At 35.2% G+C, this 27,496-nt stretch overlaps 1 protein-coding gene across 1 annotated transcript; it reads left to right on the top strand.

The window, feature by feature from the left end:
- Positions 1-633: 633 nt before the first annotated feature.
- CALS7 (glucan synthase-like 7) lies at positions 634-27,496 on the top strand. Its single transcript, XM_059596740.2, has 42 exons — positions 634-1,164; positions 2,835-2,935; positions 3,686-3,798; positions 3,897-3,984; positions 4,090-4,200; positions 4,310-4,474; positions 6,757-6,846; positions 6,978-7,069; positions 7,190-7,313; positions 9,003-9,137; positions 9,224-9,300; positions 9,382-9,466; positions 9,817-9,939; positions 10,027-10,144; positions 10,386-10,717; positions 10,863-10,915; positions 11,147-11,207; positions 16,048-16,129; positions 16,215-16,264; positions 16,376-16,462; positions 16,869-16,973; positions 17,204-17,304; positions 17,396-17,477; positions 17,561-17,724; positions 17,887-18,010; positions 18,123-18,220; positions 18,327-18,426; positions 18,512-18,663; positions 19,051-19,160; positions 19,247-19,354; positions 19,452-19,520; positions 19,654-19,831; positions 19,925-20,036; positions 21,665-21,787; positions 21,874-21,992; positions 22,138-22,221; positions 23,914-24,026; positions 24,102-24,331; positions 25,066-25,863; positions 25,978-26,028; positions 26,287-26,472; positions 27,147-27,496. Exons 1-42 carry the CDS (start codon positions 963-965, stop codon positions 27,378-27,380), a joined length of 5,730 nt encoding a protein of 1,909 aa, XP_059452723.1. The 5' UTR covers positions 634-962; the 3' UTR covers positions 27,381-27,496.

Below are 27,496 nucleotides of genomic sequence, written 5' to 3'. Positions count from 1 at the left end.
CGAAGGAAACCATTTTATGTCGAAGTAAACGGTGCAAAATGTTAAAAGTGAGATAATGACGTTTATACCCCTAATTTTTTTTTAAAATTTCAAATTTACCCTTCCAAATTTAAAAAAAAAAAATCTGGACGTGAGCCGAGACCCACGCGGGTTTGGCCTGAGACCCGTGTGGCATGTCATTGGTCACTGCCAGAGCGGGTCTCGACCAAACTCGCAGTTTTTTTTTTTCTTCTTTTTAAAAAAAAAACGAAAATATGGGGTATTTTAGTCTTTTTAGGTGTTGCTGTCAGAAGTTAATGGCTAAATGTGATGGAAGGGTCCAAATTAAGAGCAATTGAAAGTTTAAGGGTCAAAATTGAAAAATTTTAAAGTTCAAGAACTTGTCAAAATCGCATAAAAAGGTTCAGAATATAAAGTGAAATTTTCTCAAAATAAAAAAATGAATCCAAAAGTTGTTTAGTTGAGGTTCTCACTCCATCCAAGTTCCCGCGCCCTTTTAGCCTCCGATGTAAACCAAAGAAAACTGTTGGAATTCCAAAAAGCAAAAGGCGTGGCGATTATCATCCATTTGTTTATCAAACTTTGTGCACTGAAGTACACCATATATCATCCCATTACCAATTTATCAAACAAAAGCAAGGAAGAAACAAAAGCTCTAAAGCAGAAAGCACCGGCAGCAACATCGCCACCAACGCTTTTCTTTTCCTCTCCCATTAAGGCATTCTTCCCTTTGGCCCTTGCTTCTTTTCTTCCTCCATCGGCAATCCCTTGCCCCACTCGACTTCCAAAGTATCTCTTTCTTGTCTCTCTCTCTCTCTCTCTCTCTCTCTCTCTCTTTTATAACAGAAAGGAAAGCATGAGGCTCCTCAGTCCCACTTTCCTCCACTCTCATCCAAACCAAACAATTTCCTCCTCCTCCTACTCAGTGAATTCATTGCTGAAGATTTGGAGAGCTTGTAGCGATGGCGAGCACCAGCGGCACGAGGCCGCCGCGGAATCTGTCAAGGCGGATGACGCGAGCGCCGACGCGCAACGTGGACCTGCAAAACGAGGAAAACCCCATCAACGACAGCGAGCTCGTTCCCTACTCCCTCGCACCCGTCGTCCCCATCCTCCGCGTCGCCAATGAGGTCGAGAAAGAGAACCGCAGAGTCGCGTATCTCTGTAAGCACTCTCGCTCACGCGCGCACTCACAATCTTTAGTTATTTAAGTTGATTGTGATACTATTTTCTGTTATATATTATTGTAGGGGTTAAATAATATGATTTTTTTTTTTTTTTATATATATATATGTGTGTGTGTGTGTGCCTTTATTCTTATTGTTTTGAGCGGGCTCATTCTGAATTTAATTGAATGGTGAAGAATGTAGAAAACTATTTGAACTCTTTTAGTTTTTTAATTTTTAATAATTTATCATGAGATAATGAAATTGTAACTGAAATTAGATATTTGTTTCTGAGATATGGAAATTATCAGAAATATTATAAACATGCCTGCCTTGCTTTTAACTGTAATGCTACTGAAATGATGAGGTCAAGAGGGTGGCGTTTAATAGAATATTTGCATAAATGATAGACGACTCTTAGCAGTTTGATTAGAATTAAGATAACACCAGCAGACTGAAATGTGAGCCGCTGCTGAACGTCATTGATAGAAGCAACTGTATTGTGTTGGTGGTTCTTAGATATGTGTAAATGCTGCTAATCTCAGGATATGTTGAAAACAATGAATCAGAAATTGGGAACTACTCTGCGTTCTACTCAATACACACGTTCACAAACTTACTGAGGATAAATATAAGACTAGTTCTAAAGCATAAAGGTTCACGACTAAGAATGGAATTTATAGAATGTAATTTTGAATTTTGAATAAATATAACACGTACAACAATATGAGAAACAAAGGAGATGCAGTGTAATTTTGAATTTACAGAATGGAATTCTTTCCCAAACATCAGAAAGAAGCATTTCAAAATGCCAGGATGAGCAAAAGCCAAAGATGAGTGACGCAGCTCAAACCTTGCTGTGACTACAATGGGAACTCTTCAACAAAAAAGACTGACATGGAATAATAACTGTTACTGGGAGGATGGAGCAGATGCAAGATCTTATGGAGAACTCCATAAATAAAGAATTTCAAGAAAGGAAAAGAAAATGAAATAAAAAAACGCAGTATGAGAAGTGATCTTCTCACCACCAGAGCATTTCTTTATTGGACATGCGAATTTTGCGCCTCACAATACTGGTCTCAATCCCTACTAAAGGACTCTGGTGCTTGGTAAACAGCCAATGTAGAACTCAGTCACAAGAAACATGCATCCTAAGGGAAAGAGTTGGACATTGCTCCACACAGAATGGAAGGGTGCCCCTTGGACTATGGGAATAAGGCTTAGTTGAATTGGATATTTATTCCATTGACATGCTACTCTGTCAAGCCGTTTGGTTGTCTTCTTTGACCAATTTTACCTTAGGCTTGTCTTATATATTGCTTTTCTTTTGTCTTAACCTTGTTGTAATGATGATCTTGCATGCATAGATTTTATGACCCTATTCTGGACTTGAGCTTCTCTGGTTGTACATATTTTTTTTTTCTTGTATATTTGGTATTATTCCAATGAGAAATATAATCTGAATCTGCACCATATTATGTGAATCACATACTTTTTTACTGTGAATAGAATAGTTGAGCGAGAAATCATGTCATAGAAATTAATGGACACTGACAAGGAATCTTGTCATTTAAGATATTCCAACAAGCACATTATTGCTTTCTGGATGCTTTTGTAGCCAATGATATTCTTGTTTTTGACCCTTCTATAATTTTTTTCAATTAGGCCGCTTCCATGCGTTTGAGAAGGCACATACGATGGATCCATCATCAAATGGACGACGTGTTCGCCAATTCAAGACGTATCTGTTGCACAGACTTGAAAGGGTAGTTGATTTTTATGGGTTATTGTAATATCTTTCCTTCATTGGAGGATGGTTTGGTTTATTTGTTCACAACGTTTGTATACTACGCTTCTGATGAAAATCTGCCTATTTCATGTTTGTGTATGAAGTAGATGGGTGTTAATAATTGTTAATGTGAGACTGTAGCTATAGTAAAAGACATTGGGCTGTTTGATTGATTGCAAGGATTCTGTGCTTTGGTTTCCAATTTGCTCTCTTCTTATTTTTAGGTGTTCACAAAAACCCAGTGTCTAGCACCATCTTAGCTCCATTCTATGATGCCACTAATTTAATAGTTAGAAGATGTCGTGGTGAAGAGACTTCCCACAAACTCCTGATCATTATATTATGCAACAAAACCATGCTAATAATTATGAGCTGCTTTGTTGTTGTTATGCTTAATCTCAACATCTTATTGCTTACTTGGCTGTATCTCTCTTGCATAGTTTATAACGTAGGAAGTAGGATCTCTTTCAGTTTTCTGTTTTCTTGCTTTCTGCTTAATACCATCTCTGATCTGGTTTACACCATTAACTTTTATGAAAAGGTGAGATGTGCAATTTTTAGTAGGAAATTGCAAATAATGTATAACTTGAATTGAAAGATAATAATTGCAGTCTCATCACAACTTTTAAGATAAAGTTATTTTGAAGACTAAAATCCGTTTCATATTTGACTGGTTCTAATGGCAAATCGAAGTGATTTTTAATATTTTAAAATCTCTTTGTCGCAGGAAGAAGATGAAACAGTGCGTACCCTTGCAAAAACTGATCCAGGAGAGATTCAGTTGTATTATAAGGAATTCTATGAGAAAAATATCAGAGATGCTGAACATACAAAAAGACCGTGAGGCTTGATTTTGAACTTTTACATAACTATATTTTGCCAAGCACATTATTCCATGTATCATACTTTTTTTGATTTACTTTTTTCAACTGATGAAGGGAGGAGATGGCAAAGATTTGTCAGATTGCAACCGTGTTGTATGAGGTGCTGAAGACAGTTGTACCTTCTGGGAAAATTGATGCTGAGGTTTGATTTGTATAATTTTGTTATCATGTCCGGAATTCTCTTAATTACCTACTTTTGGGTGGAAACAACTGAGCATATAATGTTCAATTGATTTTGTCATTACAGACACAAAGATATGCTAAAGATGTTGAGATGAAAAGGGAACAGTATGAACACTATAACATTCTTCCACTGTATGCACTTGGGGTTAAACCACCAATTATGGAACTTCCTGAGGTTGTTAAAATGCAGCTTATGTATTATTGAGTAGTTTTGCTTATCGAATTTGTTCTAATTAATCCTTCACTTTGGTTCTCTTTCTTCCTTCTTTTCAAACAATAATTAGATCAAAGCAGCGGTTCATGCTCTACGTAATGTGAATAATCTTCCAATGCCAAGAATCCAATCAAGTCCTGGTGTCCCTATGGACGACAGTTCAGGAATGTCTACGGAGAGGGTTAAATCCATCATTGATATACTCGATTGGCTTTCATCTATTTTTGGATTTCAGGTAAATTGTATCTTGAATGTCTCCCTTCTAATTTTAGCTCATAGCTCATATATACTTTTTACATGGCATAGGCTGGTAAGCTTACCTGCAGCGTTGTGCCTTAAGTAGGCTTCCACTGCACCAAATTTAAGTTACTAAATAGACTTTGTAATCTGGGTTTTTGGATCTCCCTCAATGGCGACACAGCTTGTCTCACTGGGCCACAACTTCTTTATTAATGATATTTATTTAGAGAAAAATAGGGAAATTGTTTGCTGGAGGAAAAGAACGGTCTGCTTGTCTTATTGATCCTCTTATAGAAGTATTTGATGTAGACCAAAGTAGTGAAGCAAAATGAATCTTGATTTAGGGCCAGCTGTCACAGATCACAGCACACTCAAAGATACCCTTAAGAAGGGTTCAGAACTCAGCCTTTTATGGCCTGCTTCTCGATTGTCCATTCTAACCTTAATATGGAACACAATACATTCTTTAATACTCTAGACTTCAGTTTACTAGATACCCAGAATCTACCACACTCCCGTTGCTCCATCCTTCCCAAGAAAAGGCTTTAAGGACTCCTAGACTATGGATTCTTTGACTCATTAACTTAAAAGCTTGCAGTCTGATACAGTACTACTAAGTATCATATTAATTTAGACCGTCTTCCTTTTTGATGACTTCTACATTACTGAAATCTGGTTTTCACATTTCTGGGTGCTAGCTACCATCAGGTACTGTTGTTTAATATGAGAATGTGGTAACAATAAAGGGATTGTTTCCACTACTAAACACTACAGCAGATCATGTGCTTCTTTTCACATTTCCCAGGGATTATGACTATCACTCCCACCAGCGTATTCTAAATCAGTTTCTCCTGAAGGAACTATGAAGCACAGCCAATAAAAAAAATTATATATAGAAATCCATGTGATGTGAAAGAAGTTTCTCATGTGATATGAAAGAAGTTTCCATCTAGTCAACTAACTCTCAATCTTTTCACAATGCCATCCCAAATAGACTTGGCCATGTAACAAACCCCCAATAGAAGACCAAGATACTTCAAGGGCAAAGAGGAAGTCGAACAACCCAAAATGCCAGCCAGCACATCTACATTATCCACATTACCCACAGGAACCAAAATTGACTTGGCCAGATTAACCTTTAAACCAAAAACAACTTCAAAGCTTAAGAATAAAACACACAGATAGCGAAAATGATAAGGGTTAGCCCCACAAAAGTGTGGAATATTTACCACATCAGAGGGCCTAGATCTGACAGAGAAGCCTAAGTGAAGATACCTGCCAACAGTAGCAATAAACATTTTACTTAAAGCCTCCATGACAACTACAAATAGAAGAGGAGAAAGAGGATCACCTTGCCTCAACCCACGAGAGCTACTGAAGAAGCAGGACGGAGTACCATTAACCAGGACGCAAAAGTGCACCAAAGAGATGCAATGCACTATCCAAGAACATCATTTCTCCTCAAAACCGCATCTTCTCAATATATACAATAAGAACTTTCAGTTGATGTGATCATATGCCTTCTCAATATCCAGCTAGCAAAGCATCCCTAGTTCACCACATTTGGTTCGACTATCCAAAAATTCATTTGTTATAAGAACTGAATCCAGAATTTGCCTACCTTTAACAAAAACATTATGAGGCTTTGAAATAACCTTCGCCACAAACCTTCTTAGTCTATTAGCAATAACTTTTGCAATGATCTTGTAGGCACCACTCACAAGAATAATGGGCCAGAAGTCCTTAAGATCAATCACCCCAGACTTCTTTGGGATATACTCATGTAGACATGTTTACATTAACGCAAATGAAAAGTTTTATGTTTTCTTTGGCTGAGAACCTATTGTGTAAGTGTAAATGTCTGGGTGGATATACTCACGAAAACATGTTTACATTGACGCAAATGAAAAGTTATATGTTTTCTTTTGCTAAGAACGTATGCTTGAGAATTCTATACTGTTTTGTGTAATGCATTCTTTCATGTAAATTCTGAGATCTCACACTTGTGATGGTGATTTTGGCAATGATCCTTTAATTCCATTGTGCTGCTACTAGTTATAATATTCCATCAATCTGTGTTGAGGTAGTGCTTTGTACGGGTCTGAGGTTTATCCGATAGGGGTGGGTACACAAAGTAGCCATGCCTTGGAGGGGTTTCTCATCGTCCCAAAAAAAAAAAAAATGAAGTTATAAGATTCCATCATATGAATTGCTTTTAAGGGGAACATCAGTTTATCTGACTATGTTTTGTTGTTCTTTTCTTTTTTGGTTATGAAGAAAGGGAATATAGCAAATCAGAGGGAGCACCTAATATTGCTACTTGCCAATTTTCACATAAGGAATAAGAAAACTGAAGATCCTACTGAGGTACATCATAATGTTGTGGTCTACTTTTTCTTTCTGTTATTTGGGTTTCATTTCTCTGCTTGGTCATTTACTTTCATAAGTTGCATATTTATATGATTATATATTGAGGATTGATAGGAAGCTTACTGCAGTTGGATAGTGTCACTATACAACAGTTGAAGGACAAAATTTTTAAGAATTATTCTTCATGGTGTAACTATTTGCGCTGCAAATCAAAAATTAGGTAAGTGATTTTGTTGCTTTTTTTTAGCGTACCATATTTTTCAACAAGCACTAGGACATTATCATGAGTCCTTTACAAGTTTTTTTAGCATACCATGTTTTTTATGTGTGCACTTTACAGGATTCCTCAAGGTTGTGACAGACAACAGTTAGAGCTTATTTACATTGGACTTTATCTTCTTATATGGGGTGAAGCTTCAAATGTCCGATTCATGCCTGAATGCCTTTGCTATATTTTCCATAATGTATGTTTCTTATAAATTTATTCCAGTACGCCCAATATGAAGTATTTCTTATTTTGAGATGGTGCTAGTTTCTTGAGTTACTCTTATGCTAACATATGGTTTCTTTAATACCATTAGCAAACTTCCTTTCAACTATATATCAAGATTTGTTTCCCACATCATTATCATTGTTAATATTATCATGAGTCCTTAGATTATTCTCTATTTATTAAGAGACCTATCGTTGTTGTTTCCATTGCTTATCCCTATGCCAATGATTTTTTTTAATACTTCATTTATCCTTCCTTTTCTCAAAAAGGAATATATAAAGTAGAAAATCATTAGTGCATAGATTTATCCATTAAATTAATAAGAGATTGACATCAAACATATTCTCTGATGCTAAATCTGTTGCAAGAGTGTTTTAGGTTCAGCACCAAAACACCAAGAACATAGTTTTTGTGGTTGATTGAAGGTAGATAGTTTAGATACTATGAAAGTTAAGTAAAGATTAGGCTTTCAGTTGTAATTTGGGACTGGAATCCTTGTTGGAGGCTAAAACACAGCATATAAAAAGTAATGAGAGAGATAAAAGAAGAAAGAATAAGAATTTCTTTCTTATTCACTGGGTGTGTACAGCCAATAGGAAATGCATCACAGATCAAGCAATAGAAAAATGTTGGTAAGAAAAGGTTTCAAATCTAAATAAGAATTTCTAAGAAAAGGTTTCCAATCTGAACAAGGGCAAACAACGGTTATTTTGGAAGATTCAGAGTATGGCTTTGGTTTCAAAACAACAAATGCTAATTAATAGCAGGACTTTTGTGGGAGTTTATGGTCCTAATTCCGATAGGGATAGAAAGATCCTTTGGGATGAGTTAGTCGGCCTACTCGGTGGAATTTGCCTTGGTGCGTTGGGGGTGATTTCAACTTTACTAGATTCCCTAGTGAGAGATCTAGTGAAGCTCGATTGTGCTAAATGTATCAAAGTCAACCTGATAGTGCTACGTAGTTTAAGGATATTGCAGAGTATGAATGTTTCCTGACAAGGATGCCAAAGATTTTAAGTGGGGAGGTTGTGGTATCGCGGTAGGATTGGTATTGCGTCTTTGTTTTATGGAGCATGTACTTTGTTGATCTAGGCTACATAATCGAGTAATGTGGAACCCCAATTGTGATTAGTCTTTTTCTTTCTTTTTTTAGTGGGGGGGGGGGGGGGGGGGGGATGGGGCGGAGGTGCCGATTTGATTAGCATCTCTAGGTTGTGTGAAAGAGAGGAGAGAGTGCAAAAGATAAATTGTGAATAGCATAACCTATTTATTCAAATTCGAAGTCAAATGAAATTTAGCATAATATCATAAATCATGGGAGTTATGGACCCTACAATTAGATGAAATTATGCCAGAAATAAAGCCCCAAATTATTTTCCATTCGACTTGGTTGGGTATTGTAAATAGCATCATAATTTTACTTACAGTCTTCCAACCAATTTATCTTAATCAACTGTATGCTTAGTAGTGCAAAATAACTTTACTCCTTTTCTTTTATAAATACTGATTCCTTATTATTTTCTGGGTTAATCAATAGTTACTTGACCACTTCTTATCTTCAAAATATAGTATACTTTATGGAGTATAAAGTAATTATTTTTTGAACTGTGACCTAATTGTGCTTGTGCTTGATGTAACCTTTATTTCCAAATTGTGTAAGATGGCCAATGAGGTATATGGGATTTTATTCAGCAATATCCATCCTGTTAGTGGAGCTACATATCAATTAGCAGCACGTGATGAAGAATCTTTTTTGACTGAAGTTATAAGCCCCATCTACCAGGTCTTGCTCAAGGTAACTACCATAGCTCTCCCTGCATTAGTTTTTGCAATATATATACAAGTTTTAGTCTGAATTTTGACTTCTATTTGATGCAAAAGGAAGTTAAGAGAAACAAAGGTGGCAAGGCAAGCCATTCAGGATGGAGAAATTATGATGACCTAAATGAGTACTTCTGGTATGTTTCTTGAATTGTAAATTCTGCTTTATACTCCATTCAAATATTTAATGGCTGAAAAAATATCTTCCTTGTCTCTAGGTCTAACAGATGTTTTAGACTAGGCTGGCCAATGGACACCAAAGCAGAATTTTTTAGGCATTCTGATGTAAAGCCTGTAAATGAGGTACTTATCTTTTTATTTAAACTACTGTAATTTTTTTTTTTTTTTTTTTTTTTTTAACAACTTGTGATTAAGTAATATTATTTTATTTGTCAATGTTCTAAAATTATTATTCTATTTTATGGGATCATTATTCAATGGTTTTTGAAAACCATGGAACTCATTATTGTTTTATGAATTGGACGCCATCGTGTGACGAATAACTTTAAACTTGCGCACCCTCCCATACATATTTATGTGTGTGTATATGGGTTAAGTTTAAGCTACACCATGTGTAACTTTTGGTTAATGTTAAACCACCACTTAAACCTATATATGTATTGTTGAACTTTTTTATTTTTTATTTTTGGCAGAGAGCTAATCAACCTGCTCCTGGAAAGAGGAAGCCTAAAACAAATTTTGTAGAAGTCCGTACATTTTGGCACCTTTACAGAAGTTTTGATCGAATGTGGATATTTTTTATATTGGCGTTCCAGGTAGCCTTAATATTAGAAAATGAATTCTTACTTTTTGATCTTTCTTTGAGGGGAATTTACTTCATCTACATAAATTCTGGTTTTCAGGCAATGGTAATTGTTGCATGGAGTCCTTCTGGATCTATTGCTGCTTTGTTTGATGAAGACGTCTTCAGAAGTGTTTTGAGCATCTTCATTACTTCTGCTTTTCTTAATCTTCTGCAAGGTACTGGCATTATCTTATGGTATTTGAAGTTTTTTCCCCACGTCACCATTGTTTGGGTGGGAATTTGTGTGCTTATTCACGAAATAAAAGATAGTTTTTATATTTCTGTGCCTTTTAGAAACTGCTGTATTGCTTTTTAGTGCAGTAGTAGGAAGCAATCATTTATATTCTGTTTTAATGGCATTATGTGTGGTTGAATGGCTTTTGCGACGCTCCCTTATTTTATATATCATCTCTGCAGCTACCCTGGATATAATTCTTAGTTGGAAGGCCTGGAAGAGTTTGAAATTCAGCCAAATACTACGGTACCTTTTGAAGTTTGCAGCGGCAGCTGTGTGGGCTGTAGTTCTGCCCATTGGTTATTCTAGTTCTGTGCAGAACCCTACAGGATTGGTGAAATTCTTCAGTAGCTGGGCTAGGGATTGGAGGAACCAGTCATTTTATAATTATGCTGTTGCACTTTATTTGATGCCCAATATGCTTGCTGCTGTAATGTTTTTACTTCCACCTTTACGGAGGCACATGGAGCGGTCAAACTGGCGGATTATCACTCTTCTTATGTGGTGGGCTCAGGCAAGCATGTCTGACATTTGTTACTGTTAACTTATTTGTCTGGTTCTTGTTGTTCTCTCTCTCTCTCTCTCTCTCCTTTTTGTCTTTTTAATCTTTCTTTTCTATTAAATTTAACTGTTTTTCACCTGTTGTTACCATCTTGCAGCCCAAACTTTATGTAGGAAGAGGCATGCATGAGGACATGATCTCACTGCTAAAGTAAGGAAAAGGAAGCTTTTAATTGGGCTTTGCTTGCTTTTCTGTTTTTTTTCCCCTCATAATTTTGGAGAAAAGGCCCCAGAAAATGGGCTGGGGGCTGTGGGGGTTAGTTTAAAGGAATTTTTCTATCCCATTTTCGTGTTATTCTTCCTTTAAGATCTGGTGTATTATTTCTGTTATGATTTGGAGGTGGCTTTTTTCAATTAACAAAGTTATATGTTCCTTGCTTAGGTATACACTGTTTTGGAGTATGCTGATTGTCAGCAAGGTAGCATTTAGCTACTACGTGGAGGTGAATATTTCTTAAATACATATTGCTTGATTCCAGTGTCCTTAGGAATTCTATCTTGTTTTTAATCTAAGTTCATAGGCATTACATGCACACATATGCACATGTATGGATTCATCTCAGCACGTGTAGTACACACACTCGAACACAAACAAATGCATATCCATGTATATGTGTATATATGTGTTAACATAGACTATATGCATAACCTTAGTGGTATTCATGGATTCTAGACAAATTGGCTGAATGTTTTGATAAATAGTAATTTTATTGAAAAGAAAATGGGCACAACCCTTGTACGCAAAATGTATACAAGATATACAACGACGCTAAAGTAGTCTAAAATCTAAAAAGTTAACAAGGTCTAGAGACTCAAGGAGAAATACGAAACAAATACTACAAGAGCGCAGAGGTCTCACAATCCTCAAAGTGGTGACGGTATCTTTCTTTCCAAATGTTTCACATTAAGAATGAAGGAATAACTTTCTAGATAGCTGCTTTGGAATATTCATGCCCTTGATTTTTCCAACATTGTAGCATCTCTAGGATGTTTCTAGGCATAGTTCACGAAGTTCTTAACAAGTTGAGAACCATGTAACGAAGACCACTGGTGTACTCAAAATGGATGAAAAGGTGATTCATGGTCTTTTCATTCTTTTCCATAGACAACTCCAATTGACTAGAGTGGCACCATGGTTTCTAAGATTGTCAACTATGAGAAGCCTACTCAAAGCCGTCGTCCAAATAAAGAAAGCTATACGGGGCGAATCCTTGACCATCCAAATACTTTCCAAGGAAAAGGGAAAGGCTTTCCTGCCTCTAGAATTTTATAATAGTTCTTTACTTCAGAGCCATGACTACTAGCTGGAGACCACAACATTTTATCCTCCTCCCCGGGATGAGTTCTCGAGTAGTATAACAAATTGAGGAAAGAGTCTAAAGGTTCCAGCTCCCAATCCTGAACTTCCCTCATGAAACTCGGATTACAATGGAAAGAATTACCCGAGGAAACCAAGTAATCTGACAACATGACATCTTTGTCACAAGCTATTGGATAAAGAGAATGATAACAAGGGGATGCTGATGGAGGTGGCAATTGGTAAGAGAATGACATATGTATTCCGACAGTAAGTTGCTGATGTTCTCAGCAGCATCATTATAATAATAATTAGTAACATTTGCGTGAAGAAATGCATTGGTATGATATTTGGTCATTGTTCTTTGCTGGTTGATGATCAGTTGCCTTGTTGTTCTGTGGATTTCAAATTGGATTTGTTGCTTTTATTAAAATGCAGACTGCAAAGCCTCAACAAGAGAAATTAAATACTAACTTAAAGGTGTGGATTTATATTCAATGTGGTGCCAATTTGGGCATTCTCTAGTTTTTATCTAGTTGCCATGGATGTTTGTTTATATTGTTTGTTAAATTATAACGGTTTGTGATAATTTGGTAATTTCAAAAATTTATCGATATCAGATTTAGTGGTCCATGGGTCTCAATTTGGTTTTAGTTATAGCCATTGAGCTTTTGCTTAAATGGCTTCTAGTTTCCCCATAAGTACAAGGTTGGGGCTAAGGTTGGCAGATTTAAGACTTATATATATGTTTAATGTGCCAATCTAAAGGAAAAAGTTGGTTTTAATATTGTTATCTCGCCCTTTTATTTGAGCATTAGTGACTATTAGTTAAATTTCTCGAGGAAAATTTGATTCTTAGGTTGCGTTTGTTTCGATGTAAAATGTTTTTTGAGAGAAAATATTTACAACTTAATTCAATGAAAACTAATGATTTTTTGGTGTTCTATTGTCATTTTGAAAATGATCCTGAAAGCATTTTATGACCACTGAAAATCATTAATATTTTTATATAACCTTAGGTAATTTATAATTTTATTCACGATAAAATATAATAAAATCTAAAAAATTAATTTAATAACGTGATAAGTTGATTTGTAAATGAAGAAAATAGTAAAATTTGAAAAATTTGATATGTAATACATACATATACAATATATATCTCATATATATCTATACGTATTTATGTATGTATTTACTTACTTATATGTACATATATAAACACATGTATGTATGTGTATATATATGGAAGGTAAAGGATTTCTGGAATGGATGTCTTGTAAGAAAAAATGAGCTCTAGGGAATGAGGGGCGTAAAATGGCTCTCGAGAGGCATAAGTTAACATACACCTTAAATGCCTTATTTTTGTTGACTTTGGGATTTATTTCCTTTGACTAATGTTTTTCGTTTGCACCAAACATTGAAAAATTCAGAAAACATTCTTGGAAAAAACTTGTATGTCGAAACAAATGGAGCCTAGCCTTGTTAAAATTACAGGTATCTAATAGACTACTAAATTTATTAACTTTTCCAATCCAGTCTAGCAACTTTTGGAGAAATTCTTCCTACAACTTTCCTCATTAAGGATTATATAATTCATTATATAGGTATCTTGGGATCTAGGTATGCGGCATAGAATTTTCTTCTTCATTTCTTCTCCTTTCCTTTTTGTTTAAGCTTTTGCAGCACCGTAGTTGCTTTTAACCCATGAAGTAACCTTGTAGTCTGATCTTCCAACCTTAAACCCCACTTTTCATGACCTTTAACCCTTATTCTATCCTGGAGAATATCAAGGACATACTTTTGTTGTAAGATCAAAATTTTATGTCTCAATCTCGCTACTTCCCAGGATACCTAGGTCATACAAGAAAATAGAAAAATGTAGTTGCTTTTATGTTTCAAACTTCCCAGGTCTTTTGTTAATTCAATAGTTAGCATTTTTTCACTTGTCGCATTTCTTCATCATCATTTCCTGTCGGCGCTATATTATCAACATACACAATAAGTGTAGTCAACTTCCTTTATGGAGAATGTTTGATAAATAAAGTATGATCTGCTCGACTCTCCTTATACCCATTTTTATGCATAGCTCGGGAGAAGCTCTCAAACTAAACTCTAGGAAATTGCTTCAGCCATATAAATCCCTTTTCAATCTACACACTATACCAATGGCCAATGGCAAATTAAAACGAAGTGGTACCTCTATGTCTGCCTCTTCCTTAGTCTCCGTCGAAAACTACTCTACAAGAGGAGATTAGTTGGAAACAAAAGTCAAGGGTTCATTGGCTAAAAGATGGTGACAAATACACTAAGTTTTTTCATCGGGTAGCCAACTTGAACAGGAGGTTCAATTCCTTAAAGTCATTGCCTGTAAACGGCTCAGTTTCTTCTAGCCAACCTATTATTAGGGATCATATTGTTCAGTTTTATGAGACCTTCTTTTCAGAACAGTACAGCTCACGGCCTAGGCTGAATGACCTTGCTTTCGACTCTTTATATGCAGAGGAGTCCTCTCGGTTAGAGCATCCGTTCAAAGAGGGATGTTTAAGGTGGTTAAAGGTATGCATAAAGATAAGGCTCTAGGTCGTGATGGCTTTTTCACGGCTTTCTTTCAAGACTACTGGGATGTGATCAAGACAGATATCATGGGGGTATTAATTGACTTTCATGGTCGTAGTAAATTTGAAAAAAGCCTTAATGCCACGTTTATTGCTCTAACCCTGAAGAAGTCTGGGGTGATTGATCTTAAGGTCTTTCGGCCTACTCTCCTAAGGACTATTGAGAGAGCAAGTGTTATGTCCATTGAGAAAGACCAGACTCGGCATTTGATGTCCTCATATGCAAATAGGAATATAGTTTCCCTTTTAAAACTTTTCCAGCCTTTCTTTTCTTTTAGGGGCAACTTCACTTGACCGTCATGAATTGTCGGTACTTTTGTAATTACCCCCTTAAACTTCTAAAATTCTCAATTTAGTGTATTTATTTTTGAATTTTTTTCAATTTCACCCCTCCGTTAGGTTTTTCCGTTAAATCATGTCAAAATTCCCAAAATACTTCTGTTTATATATATATATATATATATATATATATATATATATATATACACACAATTTTTTCAAAGATTCAGGCGTGTGTATTTTTGCAAACTCCGTTAAATTCTGATTGATGCCTAAATCCTTGCAAAAAAAAATTTCATTAAAAAAATGGGTATTTTGGAAATTTTGACACCCCTTAAATCGTAGTGGATAGGTGAAATTGAAAAAAACTGAAAGATAGATAAACTAAATTGAGAGTTTTGGAAGTTTAGGGCTAATTGCAAATGTGATGGAAGTTCAAGGGGGTTAAGTAAAGTTTCCCCTTTCTTTTATTTGCCACTCAAAAAGCTAATGCTATCATGGGAAAATCAGGTATAATTTCTCAACTCTACTAGCCTCAATTCAGTCTCTAGGCCTATGTGATTTATATAATTTTTTTCATTTCGAATTTTTTCAGCCATTTTTCTTCTAACAGGAATCTACTGCTCTACCCACATAAAGAATAAAATTAAATTGTAATGTTTTTGTAATTGGTTTTAATTCTTTACCATTTAAAAGTTTACATAGACTGGAAATGTGTGGTTTCTGCAAATTCATATAGAACCTATACCAATGAGTAAGTCCTTTGTTTTTCCTTTATTTATTTATATTAGTTCACGAGAAGATTCTAAAGCCTGATTCCTCTTAGATTTGTTTTAATTAAGAAATAAGAGAAGTTATATTTGTACGTGTAAGAAAGCAGATGGTTTGAGACTTCCTATTGACAACTGGATGCTGAAATGCAATTTATGCAGCTACTACTATAAGAATCAATGATTAATTATCAGATTCTCTGTTGTGTATTGCTAGATTATTTTTTTCTCTACTGCTGTTTTATTTTGTGGAAACTGTTTCTTTCCTTGAGAATATGTGAAACTCAGGTTTTTAACCTCTATTTATATGCTGTGTTAATAGATACTGCCACTAGTTGAGCCAACAAAGTTGATTATGGAGATTCCTATCGATAACTATCAGTGGCATGAGTTCTTTCCAAATGGTACTATAACAACCTTCTAATTGCACTTATTTCTTTTTATTTGCGGTTGTAGCCTGTACTAAGTTGTGATTGGAAACTGCTGTAGTAACACACAATATCGGCGTTGTTATTGCAATATGGGCTCCAATTGTCCTAGTAAGATCTCAGACAAATCTTGTTAAGACAAATTTATCATTATGCTGTATTTTGCATTATTTATACTATAATGCTGTATATGCCCTTAAACTATGTTTTGTTGGTATATAGGTCTATTTTATGGACGCGCAAATATGGTATGCCATATTTTCTACTCTGTTTGGTGGAATTCATGGAGCCTTCAGCCATTTGGGTGAGGTTAGTGGCAGAATTTTGCACAAACTGTTGGGAAAGTGGTAGTTAGCAGCATTTGACAGTAATGGTCCTGTAAAAAGGGTCAATATCTGACTCTTTCTTTTGGGGGTGGGGTGGGAGATGAAATTTTTCTTTATAATATGTTTGTGATACCTCGGATTAGATTAGATTAGATTGGAATGTAAAGATGTTGTACGAGCATATGTAAAGTCCTACACTGGTTGTGTACTAGGTCAAACTGGAGTTATATGTGACTTTAGGGAGTTCTAATTGAGATTGATCTTTTTGGGATATAGCACAAATGTTTCTAGCAATTCCCTAATTCGTGATATTGTTGGTTTAAGATTTTACTTATGGTAATAATGGTTTTCTTCTTGATGATTTATTTATCCATTGGGACACTTGTTAGATACGAACACTCGGGATGTTACGGTCCAGATTTGAAGCTGTACCTGCGGCATTCAGTCGCCGGCTTATGCCATCAGCAAGCAAGGACACCAAAAGGAAAGACTTGGTAATTTCACATTTAATCAATCCTGTAATGTTTGAACAGTGCTCTTTAGCATTTGAAATTTCTACTGAATTTGGTTAGAAAATAAACATTTGTTTTTCGTTCCAAATGAAGGCAACTTTCATACCACATACTTGATCAGGAAATTTGTATTGGTGTCCTTATCAAGTTTTGCGTGCTTGACCTGGATCTTTACATCTTTATTGTGTTTGGCTATATCATACACTTAACAGGGGCAGGATGAGGCGCGTGAACGGAAGAACATTGCCAATTTTTCTCAGGTGTGGAATGAGTTCATACATTCTATGCGAATGGAAGACCTGATCAGCAATAGGTTCTTACTGTTTCTTTCCCATGAATTCATTTTATATCTGATGCAACATTTTTATATCTCTAACTATTTCATTTGCATTGTGATCATCCAGGGACAGAGACCTGTTGCTTGTTCCATATTCTTCAGATCAAACCACCGTTGTCCAGTGGCCTCCTTTTCTGCTCGCTAGTAAGGTATATTCTTTGCATTGTTTGTGTTATGTTTTACATTGAACACAAGTTTTGTTTTTTACGCACTTCTTTTTTTCACTTAATAGATTCCTATAGCCCTAGACATGGCAAAGGATTTCAAGGGGAAGGATGATGAGGAGTTGTTTAAGAAGATAAGGAGTGATGATTATATGCACTCAGCGGTTATTGAATGTTACGAGACTGTCAGAGATATTATATTTGGTCTTCTGGAAGATGAAGCAGATAAGAAGTAAGTTAGAAATATTCATATTATCAGCATGAATTGTATAGATAAACTTAAAAGGTGACTTGGCAATATATAATTATTCATTGACAATTCCCTCCCTGTGCTCCATCTTCCAACCTCCTTTTGTAAGTGACTCATGACAGTTAAATTGTTCTTGTGAATCAGGATTCTAAGGCACATATGTTATGAAGTAGGTTCTAGTATACAACAAAATAGTTTTTTGAATAACTTTAAGATGAGCGAGCTGCCTATGCTCAGTGAGAAGTTGGAGAAATTTCTAAAGCTCTTGGTAACATGCTTCCTTTATATTTCCCTGTTGTTTTAATTGTTGAACACTTCAGAAGCGAATATTCTACTTGTCAATTCTGAGTTCCATATTACTTATGTTGGTATATTGACAGCAAGCTGATCCTGAAAATATTTCCGAGTCTCAAATAATCAATGTCCTCCAGGATATTTTTGAGATTCTCACAAAGGATATTATGGTCGGTGGCCATGAGTAAGTAGTGAGAAGCATTTACTTAGTGGAGACATAAAAATGTTTTTAACTTCAGAATTAACCTTCATGACTCCTGTGTACTGTTGGTTTTGCCATGCCCTATCAGAAGCTTGGAAAGTGCTCACCCGGTTCAAACACTTAAGAAAGAGCAAAGGTTTGAAAGGCTAAACATCGACCTGATTGAGAACAAATCTTGGAGGGAGAAGGTTTGCATTCACACTTTTCATAAAAAAGAAAATGTTAGATATTTTATCTAGAATTTGTCTTACTATCTCTTATGTTTCTCCACAGGTTGTTAGGCTTTATTTGCTATTAACTGTCAAGGAATCTGCAATAAATGTGCCTCAGAACTTGGAGGCTCGCCGCCGAATTACTTTCTTTGCGAACTCCTTGTTTATGAATATGCCAAGTGCTCCCAAAGTCCGTGACATGATGTCATTTAGGTTAGTCACTGATAACATACAATTTGTCAGAGAAAACAATATGGACTTCTTAGTGGGAAGATTAACTGTTACCAAAATGGAAAAGGATATGGGTTGCTGCCAGAATCTAGTTTTAAAACCATGTGTGACAAGTTACTGCAGTTAGCTCTGAAGTGAAGGATTGAATATGGTTCTTGTGCTAACATGCTAGATGACGTTCAAGAATTGTTTCTTCTTTTCACTTCTTTTCATTACTTCTTGATTTGCTCATTTGCTTCAGTGTATGGTAGCATATAAATGCTTGCATCCCTTTATCTACAAATTACTACGTAGTCTGCTGGTGGATTAGTATTTACTCTCAACTTTTACTAAAATGCCATTTAATCTATTTTCTGATTTATGGACTAGTGTTTTAACTCCATATTACAAAGAAGATGTCCTGTATTCTGAGGAGGAACTACAGAAGGAAAATGAGGATGGGATATCGACTTTGTTCTACCTACAAAAGATATATCCTGGTGAGTTTAAATTTCATTGCTGCATATGCTTTTCATTGTATGAAATGGCAATGAACTTACAACTGCTTACTATGGTCATGAACTAGATGAATGGACCAATTTCCTAGAACGAATAGACGTTTACCCCAAGGATGAAAAGATGGATTTAATTCGTCACTGGGTATCTTACAGAGGGCAGACACTCTCTAGAACAGGTTTGTCTGATAATGATGGTTTTGTGGTCTGTCCGTACTAGCATTGTCTATGGATTTCAACTTAATCTATGTCTCTCTCTCAATATGTTTCTGCCAGTGAGAGGGATGATGTACTACAGGAAAGCTCTAGAACTTCAGTGCTTCCTTGAATATGCAGGAGATGATGGTCAGTGTTTTCTGTCTCAGATTCTAGTTTTGATTTTAACCAATATATTCAACTTTTGATTCCAACATATTTTAATAGTTGATATTGTGGAAAATGAAATTTTCTAATCATCTATTCACTGTTTTCTTTGCAGAGATTTTTCGAGACTATCGGAACTTTGAAGAGGAGACGACTTTCTTTGGTAATGCACAAGCCCTGGCTGATTTGAAGTTTACCTATGTTGTCTCTTGTCAGGTTTATGGGAATCAGAAAAAATCTGATGATCCTAAAGACCAAAATTGTTACCTCAATATTCGGAATCTCTTGTTAAAGTGAGTTACTGCTTCAATTTATTGAGCATTAATAGTTCTTGTACGAGATCCAAAATGTTGATGGCATCTCTAAAATATTAAAAAATGGTGTAGGTACCCATCTCTACGTGTTGCTTACATAGATGAAACAGAGGAGACAAAAAATGGAAAATCTAGGAAGTCTTATTTCTCTGTTCTCGTCAAGGGAGGGGACAAGTTAGATGAGGTATGCAAGAATAACTTGTACTCTTTTGGTATATTTGTATTCATAATTAATGACACTTTAGCCACATCTGTGTGATACTCCAAACAGACTAACCATAATTAAGGCCCCCTATTATATAGTGCAGTTCCATATAGTACACCACCAATATGGGACTTGGCACTTGCACATATAATGCCCTCACAATCCAATCCAATTCAGTGTATGATGTTCTTCTCCAATTGAATTCTTTATATCTTCGGTAGGGCCTCCACATTACATGACATTATTAGATTGACTCTGATATTGTTTGCCCCAAGTATGCACAATGTGTTAGCCACATCTGCGCGGTACTCTAAAAGAACTAATCATAATGGGAGCTTGTCATAATCACTTAAGTAGCCCAGTTCCATCTAGTAAATAATCACTTTGGGACTTAACACATGCCCATACAACTCTTTCACAACCTAATCCAATCCAGAATATCATATGCATTTTGTTTGTTGGCTAAATATATAAAGTTTAATTGGTTAATGCTATTCGGCACATTAATTGTTCAAACTTTATGTGGTATTGGGATATGTTTACAATAAACACCTCTAAAGAAATCCTAAATACTATTTGTTAAACTAACGCTTCTATTGAAAAAAGAAAATTAAAGATCATGTTACTTGAATCAATTTAAATGATGCTAGCACAAGGTGAAGTTTGTAATTTCCCAGTTTAAATGATTTATTGGCTCATGTGTCTTTCATTCCTTATACATGGCCTGCATTATTCTTCTTTCTCTTATCTTTGGATACAAGTGGATTTCAAGAAGCTCAAATTGTTTGAAAGGCTCAATTTATGGCTTTGTAATAGATTTGAATGAAACACATGAAATTCTACTTAACTTCATTATGTTGGAGGAAACTCCATTATTTGGTGTGTTTAAGGCCAAAGGGGCCATCTCCTCAAAACATTTGTCCATTAAAAAAATTAAATGGAAAAGAAACCGTCTATGGTTGAGTTGATATCAAATGGAGGTAGAGGGCCTCGCTTCAATTCAATGTACCTCAAGAAAAGTTTTCATACCAGAAAGACATTTTTTTTTACCAGGGGCAGCCTATATAATATAACTCTGTAGGTTCTGGGCTTAGTTTTGTATGTATATCTTTTCTCTTGATTTTATGTTAGAGCCATTTGGTTTTTTCTTTTGGGCTAGGCTCATATACACCAAGACTCACACACAAGAAGGCATCTAATTCGTTAACCAATTGCACATCATCTAAATAAGATGACAGGCTGAAGTAGAAAGACACAGTGCACTAGGAATCAACATAGTTGGTGAATTTCAACATATTATCTGGATTGTCCAGGAGCTCCTGTAGACATAAAGACTTGACTTCTACTGAACTGGCACTACTTATATATCCTTGCTCTGTAATACCTTTTAAGCTTCATTGAGTTTAAAAAGGGAACTCATTTTTATCATACCTGGTCTAATTGAAGTCCTAGCTAGCAAGCCAGAGAGAGGGATTTACTTGTCGACATAATTATTGTTTTTAATGCTAAAAGTCAAGCTTTCATTTTGCATTCCATCTATGTATCCTGAATATTTAAATAATGTGCCTATGTAATACCAATTCGTATCTTTTTTCTTTCCTTTATAGGAAGTATACCGCATCAGGCTTCCAGGTCGTCCAGTAGATATTGGTGAAGGAAAACCTGAAAATCAAAATCATGCCATTATCTTTACTCGAGGAGAAGCCCTGCAAACAATAGACATGAATCAGGTAGCTTCCCTTCTTCATTATTTGATGATATGTTATGAAGTGACTTACTGTGTTTTCTTACCATCTTTTTTCTTCCTTTGGTCAAGGATAATTACTTTGAAGAAGCTTTTAAAATGAGAAATGTACTGAAGGAATTCTTAGAACATCAACATGGTCATCGGAAACCCACAATATTGGGTCTGAGGGAGCATATATTCACTGGAAGGTTAGTTATGTCATTGATTATAAATTGGATCTTCATGAGTGTTAATGGCATTCCGCAGAGAAACATTGCAGTTTTTTTTTTGTTTTTTGTTTTTTTTTTTTTTTTTTTAGTATGTATGCTTATCTTTTACCCTTGTATTTTACAGTGTTTCATCACTTGCATGGTTCATGTCCAATCAAGAGACCAGTTTTGTTACTATTGGGCAACGAATTTTGGCAAATCCTCTCAGGTAAGCGTGAAATTTTCATCAAAATCGACGGGTGCTTATGTGATCTGATATGTATAGATTTTAAATTGCTCTTTAACTATGTTTTGTGTACGTCCTTTTTCTCTCTCTTTTTCCCTCCAACTGCATATGGGAGTTTTTCTCTTTCTTTTTTTATTTTGAATATTCTTTCTGATATAAAAAGCAGCGTTCTTAGTTACTTTTTTGCTCTTAAATGAAGATTGCTCCAAACTCTAAAGAGAACAAAACATCTTTTATAGTTCTTGACTTCAAGATAAAAATGAAACATTGCTCCAAACTCTAAAGAGAACAAAACATCTTTTATAGTTCTTGACTTTAAGGTAAAAATGAAACAATTTATTTATTTATTTATTTATTTTTTTTTTTCGATAAGTAAAAGAAGGGTTAACAAATTAAATCTACTCTAAAAGAAAAATTCAGTTACAAATAGGTATATGGCAAGTTTAAATGAAGCAACAGCTATAGAAATTTCATGTATATTCACCACTTTACTCAACCCAAGATAAATATGAAAATAGATTTATTCCCCTAGATGATCATGATAACATTATTGGTGCATTTGATTTAAGTTGTAGTTCAAATAGCACTCCTTTCCTCATAAGAAGAGGACAAAAGGTGAGATTATGGGTTCAAAACCATATGCGTGTAACCTACCAACAAAGAAAACATCATTTGTGGATTTGATGTGTGTATCTATGCAAGCAATACCAATAGGGAAGGACATTGAAAAGTTTTTCAATAATAAAGACGATTGGGTTTTATATTCCTAAAGCTATAAAAAAAGACAATTACTTCGACGAGAATGAAGAAGGGAAAAGAGAATGTTTCAAAAGTGAATGCTTGACAATTCTTTTTGGTTTGATAGAATGCTTAACATTCTAACCTTAAATCTTATACCATAAAAAGTAAACATTTAATTGTAAGAATAAGCTTAAACGGTGAAAATAAAACTCTTTTTTCTTCTTTTTTTTTTTTTTTTGTGTGTTTTTTCCTGAAAGTTTTAAACATAGGGCATCCTTGACAGTTCTAGATGCCTTCATTTTATCCATTCGTCCCAAGTTTTAAACTTATTGATGTATGATGGCCTTCACATTAGGGTTTGGGGCAGTCTATGATCATTATAGATGCTATAAGCTTTAAGAGAATATGAATGGTATGTTTGTTAATGTATTTGGCGAAGTGTTTTTTTTTCTTTTGGGTTTGAAAGTGTTGTGATGTGGCATAAATGTGGGAAGTATTTTTTGAAGTTTCTTCTATTTAACAACTCCAAAAAACCCAACAAATTCAAAAAATAAGACTTCATACTGTGTACAGAGTTCTCTAATTAGGCCATATGTCAATATTAAACCTAATTTCGAGATTTCTTTGGTTTTTAAGCACACTTTGACAAGAGCTAGTATGATGGACTTATTCAATTTCAGTGAGACACCTTTTACGCTCAATAATGATTAAATATATTGGTATCTTTTAAAACACTTTGCTCTTGATAAAATATATGTTCTTCTATACTTTGTAACACTTTTCTCTTAGTATCTCTTATCAATTATAATTTGTATTCAATATGTCGGTGTATGTTCAAAGTTCACAAATCATGAGTTGTGGTTTAGTGCCAACAAATTTGTTCTCTGCTATTGTATTTTGAGTGTCAATTGAATGTTCCATCCTATTTTTTAGGGTACGGTTCCACTATGGACATCCTGATATATTTGACAGAATCTTCCACATAACAAGAGGTGGCATAAGCAAAGCTTCAAAAGTAATCAACTTAAGCGAGGATATATTTGCAGGTAGTTGTTGTTTCATCAAAAGATGGCTAATAAATTAGTATTATCTTTTCACTTATACTGGAATGATCTCTTCAGGATTTAATTCAATTCTGCGTGGGGGATTTATAACACATCATGAGTACATTCAAGTAGGCAAGGGGCGTGATGTTGGGATGAATCAAATATCCCTTTTTGAGGCTAAGGTTGCAAATGGAAATGGAGAGCAAACTCTCAGTCGTGATGTCTATCGTCTTGGACGTCGATTTGACTTCTTTAGGATGTTGTCATTTTACTTTACAACAGTGGGTTTCTACTTTAGTAGTATGGTAAGTTAGCCAAACTAATTTCCTCTTTATCTTTTTAGTATGTCAATGTAGTTCAAAACTCTAGCAACTGACACATGGCTGGAGACAGCTTGCAAATTTTATCTCATGTGTTTGCATGTGATCAAGGGTTTGATATTTACATTCTTTTAAAAAACTAGATGGGGTGATGTTGATTGATGTGTAGGTAATGAGCCCTTAATTTTGAATTGACTACTATCTAAGATGTTAATAAGTCATTAATGTTACAAAAGAAAATGGAGCTCATAATAACTTGATGCAAATTCCAACTGCTTCTTGAGTCCTCCAACCAATATTTCTGTGTTATTTTGTTTTTTTGTATCTAAGTTTCATTTCTTCTGTGTTTAGTGGGTCAGTTTAGTGAAGAAAAATTTGAGCCAAAATTAATAAGATTCAAACCCACCTACTGTCGAATTGATTTATTATGGATATTATTAGGTACATAGAGAGCATGACTTAATTTTAATGTATCTATTATAGCTGACTTGGGACTTGTGGGTAGGCATTGATGTAAGGAGTTTACTCTGAACATAATTTAAAAATATATATATCTAGATGGGTGGACAGCTAGGTACGACCTGTTGCTTCAACCTACAGAGTAGTCCTGTAACGTTTGTTGTCTTCCAATTTCGTACACATTGCTTTTCCACAAACTCCTTTTTGTGTAACATAGAAATTTACATTCATGGCCTGATTTGGGAATTTTGTTGTTTCAGATGACTGTACTTACTGTATACATATTTTTATATGGACGTGTGTACATGGTAATGAGTGGAATGGAGAGAGAGATCCTTGAGAATCCAAGCATACAACATAGCAAGGCCCTTGAAGAGGCTTTGGCTACCCAATCTGTTTTCCAATTGGGCTTATTGCTAGTTCTACCCATGGTTATGGAAATTGGCCTGGAAAAAGGATTTCGTACTGCCCTGGGCGATTTTATCATCATGCAACTACAACTTGCTTCTGTATTCTTTACGTTCCAACTTGGAACAAAAGCACATTATTATGGAAGAACAATTTTGCATGGAGGTTCTAAATATCGAGCTACTGGCCGTGGATTTGTTGTTTTTCATGCAAAGTTTGCTGATAACTACAGGATGTACTCACGAAGTCACTTTGTGAAGGGGTTGGAGTTGTTTATTCTATTGATCGTATATGAAGTTTATGGGGAATCATATCGAAGTTCAAATCTTTATTTGTTCATCACTGTCTCTATGTGGTTTCTTGTTGCTTCTTGGTTGTTTGCTCCTTTCGTGTTCAATCCATCTGGTTTTGACTGGCAGAAGACAGTAGATGATTGGACAGACTGGAAAAGGTGGATGGGAAATCGTGGTGGTATTGGGATTTCACCTGACAAAAGTTGGGAATCATGGTGGGATGAAGAAATGGAACACATCAAATACACAAATTTCAGGGGAAGAGTGCTGGAGATAATACTTGCATTTCGCTTCTTTATTTACCAATATGGAATTGTCTACCACCTTGATATTGCTCATCACAGCAAGAGCTTGCTGGTAAAAATTCTTATTTTCAAAGAATTGTGATTCTCTTGTTGGACTATCAATGTCTGTTTAGGTATATGGTACCAATTTATAACCTTCTGATTTTTACTTCAATTTTCTTTATAGGTGTACGGCCTTTCTTGGTTAGTGATGCTGATTACTCTTGTTGTCTTAAAGGTATGCAAATGGAATCCATTGATATGCACTAAATTTAAGTCAAAGCAAATTTAAATGAAATTGTTCTAGTTTAATCATTGTTGAAACTAGTGTGCTTGAGGACTTTTGTTATACAGATACAAGGTATCCAACTTTTGTTTCTTTTTTTGCTTGTTTCTTCCCCTTTTTCCTTGACATTTATATTTGTATTGTTTAGTCCGGAAGCATACATATTCATTTGGTGTTTTGCTGATTGTATTCATCCCATGTTGTTATCAGATGGTATCAATGGGTAGGCGAAGATTTGGTACCGACTTTCAGCTCATGTTCAGGATTCTCAAAGCACTTCTGTTCCTTGGCTTCATGTCTGTCATGACTGTCTTATTTGTTGTATGTGGACTCACTATATCAGATTTATTTGCTGCTATTCTTGCCTTCACACCCACAGGATGGGCCCTTCTTCTTGTAAGTTTAAAACATTGCATCCTCTTAAAGTAGAAAGAATACATTGTTCTTGTGAGTTTTCAATTTAACTATCCCATTTGTCTTAGAAGCTTCCAGCCTTTTTGAAATCACCATTGATTTAGTCGAAGATGGAATCCAAATTAGAGTTATAAAGGTTGTTGCACTTGCACTACTGTTCAAGAAAAATCTCCAAATAAATGTTGCATAATTTGGAATTCTTCTTTGAGAATTATTTTGAATAATCTTTGGTGACAACATATGTTGCTTTTTTCTTTCATTTACTTGCTTTGGCTTAGAAAATTATTCACATCTTGTTTTTGGCCTAGAATCTTTTAACTACTAGTTTACTACCATCGACGTCATATGAAGCCATTGATTCCTGCGTTGCAAAATCCACCCTACGTTTCTCTATTCCACTTTCCTAACTTTCAAGCTAGACTCTTAGATTTTGAATTTGTTGAAGTTGTGATTTTCCTGTTTGAACTGTTAGAAAGTGCTAAGAATTGTCCAAGTTTTTAAAACTTTGCGTTTCTTGAAACTACATGACATTTCTTAAATTAGCTCATGAGCTTTAGTGTCTTTGTTTCAAGAGAGTTATTTAGTTTGGACATGGGCGTGTTTTACTGTTAAATTGTGAGTTCACTAAATCAATGTTTCCTTTATCTCGTCCTTAGATTGGGCAAGCATGCAGGTCATTGTTGAAGGGGATAGGATTCTGGGAGTCGATAAAGGAGCTAGCAAGAGCATATGAATGCATAATGGGGTTGATAATCTTCACGCCCATAGCCGTTTTGTCTTGGTTTCCATTTCTATCAGAGTTCCAAACGCGCTTGCTCTTTAATCAAGCATTTAGTAGAGGCCTCCAGATTTCAATGATTCTTGCAGGAAAGAAGGAAAAATCAACTTGAACTTTTTTGGCATCTCACACCTATACTCATCCAAATTTTATCATATTCTTTGAAATATTAGTATTAGCGTTATCATTTTTATAGAATTTGGTGATTTTTGTAATATTTATCTTCAT

Source organism: Corylus avellana, chromosome 5 (genome assembly GCF_965113065.1).
Source record: "Corylus avellana chromosome 5, dhCorAvel1.hap1.2, whole genome shotgun sequence".
Lineage (NCBI taxonomy): Eukaryota > Viridiplantae > Streptophyta > Magnoliopsida > Fagales > Betulaceae > Corylus > Corylus avellana.
This window is presented reverse-complemented; position numbering and strand designations above follow the sequence as displayed.

Excerpts from the sequence above, each read along its gene's own strand:
- CALS7 (XM_059596740.2), top strand. The coding sequence starts at position 963 with ATGGCGAGCACCAGCGGCACGAGGCCGCCGCGGAATCTGTCAAGGCGG. Across the intron at positions 16,974-17,203 it reads ACACCAAAAGGAAAGACTTG|GGGCAGGATGAGGCGCGTGA; the intron begins GTAATTTCACAT and ends TACACTTAACAG. Across the intron at positions 24,027-24,101 it reads AAGCGAGGATATATTTGCAG|GATTTAATTCAATTCTGCGT; the intron begins GTAGTTGTTGTT and ends TGATCTCTTCAG.